This window comes from Populus nigra, chromosome 13 (assembly GCF_951802175.1).
Source record: "Populus nigra chromosome 13, ddPopNigr1.1, whole genome shotgun sequence".
Classification (NCBI taxonomy): domain Eukaryota; kingdom Viridiplantae; phylum Streptophyta; class Magnoliopsida; order Malpighiales; family Salicaceae; genus Populus; species Populus nigra.
The window spans coordinates 13,432,245-13,447,647 of NC_084864.1; the positions used below are offsets into that span (position 1 = coordinate 13,432,245).

At 30.0% G+C, this 15,403-nt stretch overlaps 2 protein-coding genes across 3 annotated transcripts; both read left to right on the plus strand.

Moving 5' to 3' along the window:
- Window positions 1-51: 51 nt before the first annotated feature.
- LOC133671154 (protein C2-DOMAIN ABA-RELATED 4-like) lies at window positions 52-2,699 on the plus strand. 2 transcript variants are annotated; one of them, XM_062091809.1, is made up of 3 exons: window positions 52-313; window positions 1,397-1,492; window positions 2,171-2,699. In XM_062091809.1, exons 1-3 carry the CDS (start codon window positions 203-205, stop codon window positions 2,459-2,461), a joined length of 498 nt encoding a protein of 165 aa, XP_061947793.1. In that variant the 5' UTR covers window positions 52-202; the 3' UTR covers window positions 2,462-2,699. The 2 variants fall into 2 exon arrangements, with proteins under 2 accessions (XP_061947793.1, XP_061947794.1); XM_062091810.1 differs by lacking the exon at window positions 52-313 and adding an exon at window positions 361-1,285.
- Window positions 2,700-10,352: 7,653 nt separating this feature from the next.
- Window positions 10,353-13,102, plus strand: LOC133670370 (transcription factor MYB1-like). Its single transcript, XM_062090859.1, has 3 exons — window positions 10,353-10,555; window positions 10,825-10,954; window positions 12,483-13,102. The coding sequence occupies exons 1-3, from the start codon at window positions 10,438-10,440 to the stop codon at window positions 13,042-13,044; spliced, it is 810 nt and encodes a 269-aa protein (XP_061946843.1). The 5' UTR covers window positions 10,353-10,437; the 3' UTR covers window positions 13,045-13,102.
- Window positions 13,103-15,403: the final 2,301 nt, after the last annotated feature.

Consider the following 15,403-nt stretch of genomic DNA (forward strand, 5'->3'; position numbering starts at 1 on the left):
AAATCACGTGAAATTATTTATATTATTCTAAATCAATAAATACAAGACCAATTGTCATTTCAGACCATCCACTTCACTTCCCCCCTCTTGCAAAAACAAGAAATCACAAGAACTTTAGACGTAACAACTCTTGTATCTCCTCTGTTTTGTTGCTGAAACCAATCAGTTTTCTTGGTTTCTTTTGTTTCATCTTTTTCTAGTCATGGAGAACTTGTTAGGTTTGCTTAGAATTCATGTGACCAGAGGGATCGACCTTGCTATCAGAGATATCCGCAGCAGTGACCCTTATGTTGTGGTCAAGATGGGCAAACAGGTATTACATATGTTCTCTTGTACTGGTTCTTGTGTATCTTTGTTTCATTTCTTGCATCATTTTGACTTTTTGCTTCTGTTCAGTTTTGCTTCTTGTTTTTGGATTGGTTTGGAGTTTGGTTACTGTGATTTTTAATGTTATGAGTTACTTAGGTGTTGCTGTGCAAATTGTTTTACGGTTTACCCCTGCGTGCGGTGGTGGTGTCATGGCATTAATTGTTGGTTTATCGATTGATATTAGGATTAATCAGTATTTAAAACTCATGAACTGGTCCTGTTGTTGTTACCCTTGGATGGCTGGTATTGATCTTGTTGTTATCATCTCTAATTCAAATTCAAGGGGATGCAGAAAAAGAGAATTTCTTCTGCTGAATCCGAAAACTCAACCAGCAAGGAACTTAGTCTTGGAACAGTTAAAACCAAAAATGAAAAAAAGTCTTCTTGACGTGGACTCTGTTCACCTTAGTTTTTAAGTCCTGTTTTCACACCTTCAAAATTAATACTGATTTGTAATCCTATCTTCCGTTATAAATTCTCTCCAAGCAGGTAGGGTTCTTGTTGTTAGACTCACCCTAATCAATTTCTTTTACGGGAGCTATCAAATTGATTTCCCACTTTGAAATTTATTATCTCAAAAGTTGCTCTTCTTATTTAATTACTCTTGTCCTTTAAAGATATATAAGGCTTGCTTTCAATAAGAAACTTATGTTTCAGACTTTCATCATCAAGATAGAAAGACAATTAACAAACAAAATGTTTGGTTGTTTGTCTATTTTATTCTTGGCACTAGTTGTTGGCTACTTGCTTAAGTTGTTGTTGAATGATGAGAGTTGAGAGTGAGTGTCCTACGCTAAAATCCATCCAACTATATTTTTTTGGGTCTCCAGACCCACGAAGTCTAACCCAAGAAGGAATTTAAAAGACTGGAAATGGAAAGAAAATGGTTATGCTGGTCTCTTGTATTTTGATGTGGGTAAATTTTTCTCTTGTGCTCGCGAAGCCTTAATTGTCATAACATCAAGAATTTGAATATTCTGTGATTTTGTTTTCTTGAATTGATTTTTATCAATGTGTTCTCTTACAGAAACTGAAGACTCGTGTTATAAAGCAAAATATCAATCCTGAGTGGAATGATGATTTAACTCTTTCCGTTGTGGATCCAAATCTTCCAGTCTTGATAGTGAGTATATATAATAGTATTTTTTTTCATCCGAAGAACTGAATGTTTTAAGTTGCTTAATTTTCAATGTGTCTAGCAGGCATCAACTAGGCTTCTTTGCTTCTGCATTTAGATTTAAATTAAAAGTTATGATATTTTATTTTGGTTTGGTGCTACTACATCTTCTCTTGAAACTAAACTTATCATATTAATTCATAAATATATCTGTTATTCTATTCATGTAATTTATTTAAGTTAGATTCTCATCTAGTTATAGTAAACTAATACCTGACTGTTTAGAATCACTCATTATCATAGACGCGACTAGATAGGAAGCCCGGTTGAAACTCCCCAGCCGGGGAACCTTTTTAAGCAAAATCTTGTTGCAATATTAATGCAAATATAAAGTCAACATGTTTGAAGTTTCACGTTTTTCTTCATGCTGAATCATTCTGTGCTTTGGCACAATATTTTTTAGGTTGCTATAGGAGGATTTATTTAACAAGACAAAAGAATTTCATTGTTGGTGCATTTTAGGGTACCAGATAACGTAGTTTGTCATCAACATGCATCCGATTAGCAGAATGAAATGCATTTCATTGTTGTAATCAGGACAAGATTTACGTACATTTAACTATGTTACATGCTGCTGCTGGTTGGATTCTTTGTGACAAAGTGCTTCGTTTATTGTAACTGCAGAAAGTGTATGACAAAGACACGTTCAGCTTAGATGATAAGATGGGAGATGCAGAATTCGACATCAGACAATTCATAGAAGTCGTAAGGATGCAATTGGATAACCTCCCTAGTGGAACTATTATAAGAAAAATTCAACCAAGCAGGGAAAACTGCCTAGCTGAAGAGAGCTGCATTGTCTGGGCTAATGGCAAAGTGATTCAAAACATGTTTCTTAGACTTCGACATGTTGAGAGTGGCGAGGTTGAACTCCAGCTAGAGTGGATTGATATTCCTGGTTCAAGGGGCATTTAGATTGCCTACCTGTATGCTTTATATAGTGTACAGTTGAAGCTCAGAACACTATAGTTCAGCCGTAAACAAGTTTCTATGATGATGTTCATTTTTTATTCATGGTGATTGAATGTCAAATTTTGCTATTTACATCTTTTGTACTTGCTAATCTGACTCTGCTCGAGATGTCGGCTTGTGCCATTCTGAATTTTTCTTGCAACACATGGGAAAATGAGGGATTTCCTAAGCATTTAGTGAATGTTCTTCAGTGGTTGCATAGTGTACTAGCTCATATGGTTCATGAATAAATCCATTGGAGACATGCTATGTGCATATAGTGTTAAATTAGACTAGATTTGATCTAATCCTTTTCCTCTGGGCTAATGCAGGGAGGGAATTCTGAAGTATGACAGGTTGCTAGATTTACATAATTTAACAAGAGGTAAAAACAACAAATACAAAATAAAAAGAAGAACAAATTTTAGAGTCATTAACATAAAAAAAAAAAAAACTAAAACTGCTCAGAATTTTACCATTCACACAGACTTATTGTCACTATGAATTTACACAGTGCAATGAATTTTTTTTCGCATACTTTATTCTAGGAGACGTGGAAGCATGCCTGCTAAGGTTTTTTCTTTTTTCTTTTCGACTTTTTGCACTGAGATCATAACTTTCAATCCATCTCTTCTCTTTGTAAACAAAACAGATAGAAGAGTGGAGAGAGAAGGGGGCGCCTAAGAGATGGCCTGTTCTCGACTTACCGATGAGTTCCAAGTTCAAGCAATCCTGTCAAGGGCCTAGCTCAATCGAACCAATGATCAAGGATAAGCCAGACTTGGACTCTTACGAACACATGCTTATTTTCAAGAGCAACTCAATAACTCAGCTGGACCAATGAGATCTATATGGCCCTATGCAATCTCCAATTGGACCACTGTTGTTGGAATCATTGATTTAATGATCCGTTCTTTAGTTGGATTTCTTCGAAACCTCATCATCAACCATCAACCAAGAGGTGATGTTGCAGAAGGATGGTTCTTGTCCCTTAATCTATGCAATGCAGGAAACATAACTTGTTATTCTAAATAGAAAAAATCAACTGACCATTTGTTTTTATTTCTACTCTTTGTTTTTTTGAAAAATTACAGTTGATGAGTTTTGATATAAATTGTAATTTTTCAAAACACAAAGAATAAATGTTAAAATAATTAAATTATAGAATGATCGGAGTAATATTTTTTAAATAATATATTTTTTTTAATTATCCATAAATCTTAGTGCATGTGGAAGAGTGATATTATATTTTAATATCAAATACTAATTGAAAAATTGTATTGAGTGATTTTGTTGTTCTTGCTTGCTTCGATTGTTATTTTTTTTTTATCAAGTTATTAAAAAAATTAATTTTTTAATTGAATCAAAAGTTAAATATTTTACTTTTAACATTGTATTCTTTCTTATACTAATTTCCTTAAAAAAGTATTTTTGAATCATTTTTATCAAAATTACTTTGTTACTTTAACTTAATTTATTATAAATTATTTATAAAAAAATAATTTTTGAATTATAACTCAAACTCAAAAATTACTTCTTATAAATCATATCAAACATATTCTAAAAAGTTGTAGAATAACATAGTAGCAATAAAGCCTTGAAAAGGAGGTCTAAAAAGTTGATTGGGTACAAAATATTTTTAGGCTCCAAAGCCTAAAGATATTAAAATTAAAAGAAAAAAAATTGATTGTCATGGAGGATTTAATTTTTTAGAACAAAAAATGGTTTGGTTTCGGTTTTATAAGTCTGAAATTGAAAAAATCGAACTGAACCCAAACCGGAAAAAACAGAGGCAAACCAGAAAAACAGAACCATATCAAAAAAACCGGTTTTTGTTCTAAAATAACCGAACCGAAACCGAATGGTTTGAACCTATTTTGATTTTTTATTTTTCAAAAAATTCAGTTTAATTATTTTTTCTCATAAAAACCAAACTAAACAAATAATTATCACTCCTATCAGTGACTATAATCTTCTTAATTATTTTTCATGGAAATTTTACTTTCACCAGTTTTTCTATTGCGGCTGGAGGACGCCCCCATTGTTTGTCGTTTATCTCTTTCTGCAAGTCCCCCTCTTTATAAAGCAAGAAGAAAGAGACTAATTATCATTGAAGCACAGAACGATAAAAAACCATATTTTTGTTTTTCAAACTTGCCAAAAACGTAATGATAATGGCGCTTTTCTGGTACAATTTAGCAATAATTGCTTGATAGGTTATACCTTTTATTTCTTTCTGCATCAAACTAACTACTCATACAAGCATATGCAACCAATAGCACAGATCTTCTGCATTGCTCGAACCGAAGAGAAATCACATTGACAAGGAAAAAAATCAAAGAGGCAGGACGCTATTTGTGGATCTTGCACTTGGCTGGTCGTTTGCAAAATCTTTATCAGACATTTTCTTGAAAGTGAGCTGAAATATTCAAGTATCAAGCTTTAGTATATGCCCGAAATACCGCGGTGGTTGTTTTTATGGTGGCACCATGTTTTAAAAAAATAGTTTTTTATTTAAAATTATTTTTTATGTTTTTTTAATATTTAGTATGTTGATATTAAAAATAAATTATTTTAATATATTTAAAAATAAAAAATAATTATAAATTTTAATATGACTATTGAAGTTTGACATAATTGATTGTTATATTGAGTTTAGTTGTCTATTGAAGGGGAGACATATTGATGTAGACAAATTATCATATTAGCGTGACTTGTTGTGCTGACTGGTAGGCTTTAAAAAATGTGCGGTCGTAATTCAAAAAAAAAAAAAAAGGAAACACGTGAGGTTTCAATGATGTATGATTTATTATTAGCTCGAATGATTGAAACAAAGGAAAATAGAGAATAATTTGAAATCATGTTCTCGCTTTACTAATCATAATGATTTGCAAGTTTTTGTTCTGAACAAATTTTGTCACATTTAAATTCATTTTTTCATTAAAAATATTAGAAAAAACATGATCGAGCCTGCTATAGTATTTGTTAGAGAATAATATAAATTATATTTTAAAACCTCATCTAATATGTTAAGCTATTAGATTAAGATGATTATTTGATATGGTATCAAAACCTTGATGACCAAACGGTCACGAGTTCGAATCTCACCATACCCTATTTATTTAATAAAAATTAAACACAAGATAATGTGGGTCTGTACAAGTTTCAAGCCTAAAAGACTTTCATTTAAGGAAGGGGATGTGTTAGAAAATAATATAAATTATATCTTGAGACCTCATCTAACAACTTAAATTATTAAATTGTGATGGTTTTTTTAATAGTGTTAACGTTGGATCAACAAAATAACTTTTTTATCCAATAATAATGGATCACAAAATGTTTTATTGCTATATTGATCCAACTTTGGATGATATAATGTAAAATGAGGCCCTCGTTTTTCCATCCATATGGTCACGCGGCATGATCTAAAACCACACAAAAAGACTTGGTGTGCGTGCAATTAGGCAAATGGACACAACCATCTGTATCGTTGATGAGTATATGTCACATAATTTCGGACGTCTCAATTGGGCAACAAAAAGGTCGGACAAAAAGTATTGGAATTGATGTACAATCATTGAAGTATTGGGGATGTATACCTGTATCTGCTAGATTCCCATGACAGGTTGGCCAACGTTCGGAGTCTTTTCACGAAATAAAATCATTTCACGAAACTAACCACAATCAAATGGCTCAAATGATTGCAAACTTTGGAATATTATTTTTGTGGTTTTAATCGTGTTTTTTTAAAATTTAAAAATTATTTTTATTTAATATTTTTAGATTTTTTTAATTGTGTTGATATCAAAATATTTTTTAAAAATAAAAAATATTATTTTAATGCATTTATAAGTAAAAATCAATTTAAACTACAACTGCTATAATACTCTCAAACACACCTAATTTTTTTTGTTTAAAATTATTTTTCTAAATATTTTCAGATTGTTTTGATGTGTTGATATTAAAAATAATTTTAAAATTAGATTGGCACCACCAGCAGCAGGGGAGGGGGAGAGATCGGAAACTTTCCTATTGAAACTAAGAGTTCAATTTCAGACTAAGTCAGCCGGTTAACAAGGTCCAGGAAAGGAGAAAGTCTCAAGCATCTTACTATGAAGAAAGGGCAAAATGGGTAGAAAGAGAAAGGTATCCGTAAGATCTCACTAATTCTTATTCGAAAGGAACTCCGGTCAGGATTCTTTTCACCCCTAAAGGAAGAAAGAGAAGGCATTCTCAAGGAACTTCTAGTTTTTGCCTCGAAGGGAAAAGAGGGAACTAAAGGTTGGCTCCCGAGAGAAAAGGGATGAGATTGACCAAATCGGAATGCACACCTTCTTTGTAAATTCTCATGCCCCTCCAATGTCTTAGTTTAGGCTATGAATTGATGATAAATAAATATTATTTTAATATATTTCTAAATAAATATTAGTTTGAACCGCAACCACTATTATATTCTCAGACACATTTTCTGATTCCTCTTAATCATTTTATGAAAACTAATCTCAATCAAATGGCTAAAATGATTAGAAAAAAAAATCAATCTAAAATATGCAGGTGCTACATCTCTATAATTCAACTTTGAAATGCTGCTCCTATCTCAATTATTTTTACAGGCAGCTCGAACAGAAAAAATAAAGTATGACCACGTTGGCCATATCACCAGCCAACTAATAAGATTTAAAGAATCTTATAAATGTATGTTGTCGATAGAAGAAAAAAGAAATCTTAAATGCATGTTGTCTTTTAATTACATCTATTCTGGATTGCTACCTCTTACGTGCGTGTTGTATACGTGGAACATTTATACCCAAACATGAGTGTTTCTTCAAACATGTTGTATTGTTGTAGTTTTTATTTTAAAAATATTTTTTCATGAAAAAAATTAATTTTATATATTTTTAATTTATTAATATTGAAAATTACAAATTATTATAATATATTTTTAATTACAAAAATATTTTTTTAAAATACTTTACCTCGTAATATCAAAAGACAGTTAATATGAACAGGTTTCAAAAGTGACATGGCAGTATGTGTCACTGCTTGCCATGACCATATTCGATGGAAAGGATACAAAAGTGACGTGGCAACATGTGTTTACTCCAGAGATTTGACGTAGACATGTAGAAATTTAACAAACCAAGTTTTGTTTGTTAAAGTTATGTTTAACCACGTCCTTTTATTAATCTGCGATTCAATTTTTTCTAAAATAATAATTGATTGATTTATTAATAAATCAATTATTCAAATAATAGCTGAAAATAACATAATAAATAAATAAAAACCAGTGCATATCCTAAGTTCCAAGATTCTAAGTTCCTATAAAATCATTTATGAGGATTTATTTAATAATTTAAAATAAAGAGTTAAAATAATTACTTAATGATAAAAAAGTTCATATAAAATCAAACTCCAAATCCAGTGCACATCCTTTCATCTTATTAGATTAGTTCAGATTGGTGAAGTTACAATAGTAAATGTTTGGGAATATACTAACGTATGTATTTTAACATGTTTTAAAAATATATTTTATTTGAAAAAAATATTAAATTTATTGTTTTTATTATTTTGTTTTATAATTTTGATGTACTTATGTTAAAAATAAATAAATAAAATTATTTTAATATGTATTCAAGCAAAAAATACTTTACACTAAAATATCAAACACACAGTAAGTACTTAGTTTAATCTTAATTTATTTTCTTAAATATTCAGCGCTAAAGGTTATATAAAATCATTCTAAGAAGTTAAACTATATATATATATATATATATATATATATATATATATATAAGGAATCACAATATTATAGAATGTGATCATAAAAAAAAACTATAACATAAAGACCAAAATGCAAATGTATGAATAAAGCCTTTTGTTTTTCGTTTAACCATGTTTTCATAATCCTACCATTGGTTCCAGTAATAGTATGTGAAATATCTTGTTGATTTTTTTGATTTAAAAATATTTTTGAAAAAATTATTTTTTTAAATTAATATTTTTTTATATTTTTAGATCATTTTGATGTGTTGATATAAAAAATAATTTTTAAAATAAAAAAATATTATTTTAATATATTTTTAAATAAAAATATTTTTAAAAGTAACTACAACTATACTCTCAAATACACTTATAATATTTGAAAATTATATATTTTTTAAATTATTTTTATACATTTTTAAATTAAAAAAAACTTTAAACTGAAATAAACCGCAATTCCATGTACAACAACGTTAGACAATCTGCACCATAGGTTTTGCACCGCACAGCTCAGAATGAGTGTTTGTTTTTCGGTCAGAATGAGTGTTACACAATTTGCACCATAGGTCCACTCGGGAGATGAAACATTATTGCTCTGGCACACTTGTTTGTTGTCCTTTTCTTTTCTTTTTCAGTTGAGAGTAACTGAAGGAGGGTCAAAGTCAATGCAAAATTATGCCTGTAATAGGCCAAGACAACAGAAAGAAATTATGCAAAAGGGGACAAAGGGTCTTAAAAAGCACATAAAGAAACTATTTTTGCTTTGCAATTGTGAATAAAAGCTAACAGGTCTTTGAAATTATGCCTGTAATAGGTCTTAAATTTTTTTTTATGATTTTGAAAATTCTATAAGCTCAGAAATCTCGAGTGCATATATATATATATATATATATATATATATATATATATATATATATATATATATCATGCTTTTATTGCACGGGCACTGACAGAAAAATTTAAGGACCGTTAATCTGATGATGACATATTTTCATTAATGTCGGTTGTCCATATATTTTCAATTCTGAATAAACCAAGGTGGATTCAGATTATTTTTTTCCTAGTTCTTTCGCATATATGGTGAGATTTAGAAAAAAAAAATCATCAAATTTGCAATGTTTTACGTTGATATTCCAACATTTTTATGGGTACTTGGCATTGTTTTTCAATATCCATCTCTGCAATGAATAATTTTATATTTGGATTTAAAACTTGTTTATATTCACTATTGTTAAAGAATATAATATAAATTATATTTTAGGATCTCATCTAACAATTTAAGTTTTTAAGTTGAATTGATTATTTTACATGATATTAGATCATTAATGATCAAGCGGTCACAAGTTTAAATTTTACTATTTTTATTTTTAATCCAAAGAACTTTTACTTGAAGAAACGTGTTAGAGAATAATATAAATTATATTTTACAACCCCACTTAATAATTTAAACTTTTGAATTGAATTGATACTTTAACCATTATTATTTTAAGCTTGATATAATAAGAGAGAATTGATTGGAAGTGGGGTTCTCCCAAATTATCTTGTAATTTTGTGACCTAGTCTTCATTGAGCAGTACTGATAACCAAATGGAAGACTCCAGTCGAGGAGTGAAAACGTTGTTAATTAACGGTTTGGAATAGTTGGACTGGTAGCTGAAGAATGAGAAACTACTACTGGCTCCTATTCTGAATAGTTCTACCAGTTTCTTTAAAAAAATAAAACCTTTTTTGAAAGATTATAACATAAAAAGTAAATCACAAAACCATATGTAGAATATGAACAAAAAAATCCACAGATAAAATCATAACATTAAATCAAATATGCAAATTTACACATAAAAGGATCACGTGATTTTCTCTCCTAGTATTTATCGAGCACTCATGACCAAATGGAAGACTCCAATCAATGTACGGAATTGTTGGATTGGTAGCTGATGAATGCAAAAATTAACCGTTTCCATCTTTTGAACCATACACCTTTTCAAGTGAAACCTCGTGGTTACAAACCATGCACGTCGATGTAGTTAGAAACTACCAAATTGAGCTGACAAAAGCAGTACTATATATATGATATTTTGGAGTCAGTACTGATCAACATGCAAATGTACGCTTGATTGCATTTACTATCTTGCAGACTTGCTAGATCTAATTAGGTGGGCATAGACTACGTAAGAGGCACTATGGTAGGCTCATTAGGAGTAAGGAAAGGTGCATGGACGGAGGAGGAAGATATACTTCTAAGGAAGTGCGTTGAGAAATATGGTGAAGGAAGATGGCATGAAGTTCCTTCCAGAGCAGGTAACTAAATGACTTCGTTCATGCTTCCAAATCAATGTGGGTTTGTAGGGACGGGAGAGGGCTATCCTCATCCTCTAGTCCAAGGTCTATAAGTATCTCCCTCGTCTTTTGGACAAACATATGGGGAGATCATTCTGATCACGAGAGATTTTCTCGTGTTTATATGCTGTGTCGATCGAGTATATATTATCTCTCGTGTTTGAGAATACTCAACTAGCTAGCTGGACGCTTCGAAAAAGTATTCATTGATTCTTAATTTGCATTTGCAGGCTTGAATCGATGCAGGAAAAGCTGCAGAATGAGGTGGTTGAATTATCTTAAGCCCAATATCAAGAGAGGACAGTTTTCGGTGGACGAAGTGGACTTGATTATCAGACTACACAAGTTGCTTGGCAATAGGCAAGTGAAAATGTCTCTCTCTCAGAACTATTGGTGTTGGCTGAGGTCATTTGCACTATATAGTATATACGGCGTGCACATATATATCACAAAATGATGAGCAGATAACATATTAAAAAAAAAAAAGACACTTCTAGCATCAATGAGCATATGGATGCCTGTAACTTTTCTCAAGAATTTATATTAGAAAAAAAGATATTTTATCAAGAGTTTTACAAATTAATTAACAATATTGCAATATTACTTGCACCAGCCTAAATATATTAGAGTATTAACGTTATTAAAAAATAAAGTAAAAGAGATTGGTGATTTTGTGCTATAATATTATTAACAAATTAACATATTTCACCATTCATAGCACTATTTGGTGGGCAAATTTCCTTCCTAGGCCCTCAAATTTTTTTAATGTATTTTAACTTGATCATTAAACTTTATTTTTTTTTTCAATTTAGTCGCTCTTAAACTTCTTATTCTCATTAAGTTGCATGTTATCATGTTTAGAATATTAAATCATAGGTCAATTTTCCACTATTTAATTTCTCATACTTTTAGAAAATAAAAATAGGGATTAAATAAATTGACATTGACAAAACATAAAAGCCTTTCCCCATGTATACTATTCAAGATGCATATAAAATTACACTTTAATCCTAATAGTTTTTTTATTCTATATTTGGTCCCATACATTTGAGATTCTTTTTATTCAGTACCAATTTTTTTTTCATTTCAGTTCCTAAATTAAAAGGGATCTACATTTTAGAAGAAAGAAAGCTCTCGGGTGAATAAATTTCAAATTCTCATGTGGGTAGATTTCAATCACAAATAACTTCAATTCGGATGTATAGATTCGTCTTTGAAAAAACAATTTAATAAAGGTGATTTTTACTTTCAATGATGCTGAAAAAATAAATTGGGGTTTAATATTTTTTTAATTAATTTGAATTTTTATTTTTAGAATAATTAGAATGTGTTTCGCTCTAAAACACGTGGCTTGAATGTTTATAGAATGTTTTTTTAAGGTGAAAATGCTTGAAATCTGGATTTTAATCACAAAAGTTAGATCCTAATTTTTCAACAATTATAAAAGTTATAAACAGACAACGTAAAAAAATCAGTGATGCATCCCGTTCACTTAAAAAAATAAAATAAAAGGCAAACAATATATCATCCGTTTTTAAAAATAAAAAACTCAGGTTCAAGCTTGGGCTATAATTATCAACGAGGCATGCAGGTCAAAAACTTCTAGCTCATGAATGATTAGCCCATCAATTTTTTATTTTATTAATTTTTTATTTTGTATTTTATAATTAAACCATTTTAAAAGAGATTATTAAAATTATGTTTAAATAGTTATCCAATTATGCCATTATTTACAAATAGTATTAGTGTTTCTTATTGTAATATTAACAATTGATTGTAAAATATATTATATACGAACCTTAAATATTCAATAAGCGTCAAATGTTTTTTGATTAAAGATATAACTATTTTTTGAATATTGATTTTAATTAGTTTTTTTGTGACTCAGGTGGTCATTGATAGCTGGTAGACTTTCAGGAAGAACAGCGAATGATGTAAAGAATTATTGGAACTCAAACCAGCGTAAGAAGGTGATTTCTAGCACTGATGAAGTTCGATCAAAACCAGAAGCAAAATCAATCATAAGAGACAACATAATAAAGCCTCAACCTTGGAAGTTCAGAAATTTATTCTGGTTAAGAGGAAAACGTGCTCCACTTATTAATGTTGGTTCTCAATATGGGAACGATCTTTGTAAGCCATGTTATACAACAGTATCGCCACCTTCCGACATTAATGAAGTTGAAAGTTTATGGTGGGAAAGCTCGTTAGATGACAAAGAAATTAATCTAACGATCAACAGTAGTTGTCTGGGTTCTGTTTCAGCAGCAGCAGCTTACCTAGAGTCCAGCGAAAGTCATTTTGTAGAGAACAACGCACCAGGAGGGATAAAAACCGGGGACGTGTTCTATGAACAAGGACAAAATTGTTGGAGTGACATTTCTTTGGATGCAGACCTTCGGAATCTAATCAATACAGAACTAGATCAACAACGACCTGAAGGACTTTAGTCTATAATGTTGTAATATTTGGTGCCACATTAATATATTATTCTTCCTTCTCCTTGTAGCTTAAGTAGATAAAGTAACTAATAGGATATATTAGTCACTCTCTGTACACTGTATTTTTTCTTTTTATGAATTCCAAATGCAAGTAGAGGAGAAAAAGAAAGAGTTTGGGAAAATAACTAATTAGTTCTTTAAGTATAAAAAATAATTAAATAGTTTTTTAAATGATGTTGATCATGGATAATTCAATAATTCTAGTTAAATTCTCCTTTCAATTTACTTATTTTTTACATTTCAATGAAAAAGAACATTAAATATTTGAAAAGAATTAAGTTAATAAATACACTGGGCGCCATGGATTTTGTCATTGTTGATCAGTTTCTTCTCTTGCTCTTTTCATTTTGGGGTGCGTTGTTTGGGTCGGTTTTTTGGTTCTTGCGTGGTGGGCCGAGCTACTTTGGTGGCTTCTCTGCGCCTGGGACCTTCTGAGGCCATTGCTAAGCTGTGGCATGGGCGCTGTGCGATCGAGCAGCTTAGTTGATGGCAGGTGGACTAGGGGGAGAGTTGTCGCGGTGGGCCTGTTTCTTTGGTTGTTGTGTCTTGTCTATTAAAAGGATATTTTAGAGTATAATAGTAATTATTTTTTAAAATATTTTTTTATTTTTTAAAAAATTAAAATAATAATTTTTTTATTTTTTAAAATTTATTTTTAATATTAACACATTAAAAAAATTTAAAAATATATAAAAAATTAATTTGATGAAAAATAATTTTTAAATTTTAACAAAAAAATAAATTAATTAAAACTCACCCTCAAAACTATGGAATTTAGTCCTTTCTTTGCATTTAAAGGGTTGCATATCTTTTTAATAGATTTGACACGTTGTTTAATTGTTTGTTAAGAGCTGGTGCAGTTTTAGTAAAACTTAAATACCCATCAATAAAATAAATAAATAAAAAATATAGAGAAAGGTCCGCATCATATTACTACTTATATACTATACTAAATGAGATGGGTTTCACTTTACCCCCTCACAGTGGGATTTATTGTTCATTTTGAATAGTTTTTTTTTTTTTTTGGTTTCCATAATTAACCATAAAAATATTAGAAAACATCAATAAAATATGTCATCAGTGTTTTAAAATTAAAAACTTTTTTAACATTTCAAATACCAATAGCACTACCAAAAAAACATGTCATCAACAAATTGCTTATCGAGGATTTGTGTTCTGTTGGTGGTTCTACCAACAACTTCTTTTATTTATTAATAGAATGGTTAACAAAATATTCTAAGTTAAAAAATTAGATTTTATCATCCATTTCCATTGAGAAGTCCATCAGAAACTTTAACTTTTGATGGACTATTTTGTTACCAATTCTATTGAGAATTCCTAAACCTTATGTAATCAACCCACAAAATGAAAGTGAATATTGCTAATGAAATTGCTAATAAAAATGTACTTTAATTTTCATTGGACTATTTTGTTGCTAATCTCATCAAAAATGCCTAAATCTTTAATAATTTTTTGACAAAATAAGAGCAAACATTGCCGATGAAATTTCATTTTTATTGGCATTTCACACTTTGTTTTTATGTTGTTTAGTTGTTTTAATCCTAAATGCATTTTTTTAAAACCTAAACTCATAACAAACAACAGCAACAATAACAAAATTTGAAGTATTATAAACTAAATTCCATACGTTTTTTTAAAAATAACATATTAAAACTTCTAAAAAGATGGAGGGGAAGGAAAATGTAAAGCCAAATATTCATGTACTTGCTTCCACTTTCTTGTTCGACTTCTATTCATATTTCAACCCTCATTTATGCTTTTATATTGGGCAACTTAATAGCCAGTTGTTCCTTGACCCTATCTTGGATAATCTCCTCGATGACCAGTGATGTCTGGTTTAGATCGAAATGTTGTGTGCCACTATAACTCAACCTTATATCTTAGGCTAATATCATAGACATACCATAAAAATAATTTTTATTGGTCTATCAGTCGATCTAGCCTCCATCCACAATTGAGAATTGCGAGGGGGATTGATGGAAGTGTCTTTTTCATGTTTCATAAATATGTCGGTGTTGTATGTATCCTAAAAATAGAAACAATTCAAGATCCAAAATTCATTTAATGATGCAAATAAACATTAGTAAGGCAATTGTAACTATCCTTTTTATTTATACTCGTATAACTCCATTGGAGAAAGTTCGTTGCCCAAACTTTTTTCCTGCAAAATAAATAGTTTATAAAAAAATCTCATAAATAAAGATTAAATAAAAAAATTGAAGAAAATAAATAAATATGTAACAACAAGCTTTTACTAAGCAATTAGAATTGTTACCCATTAAATTGG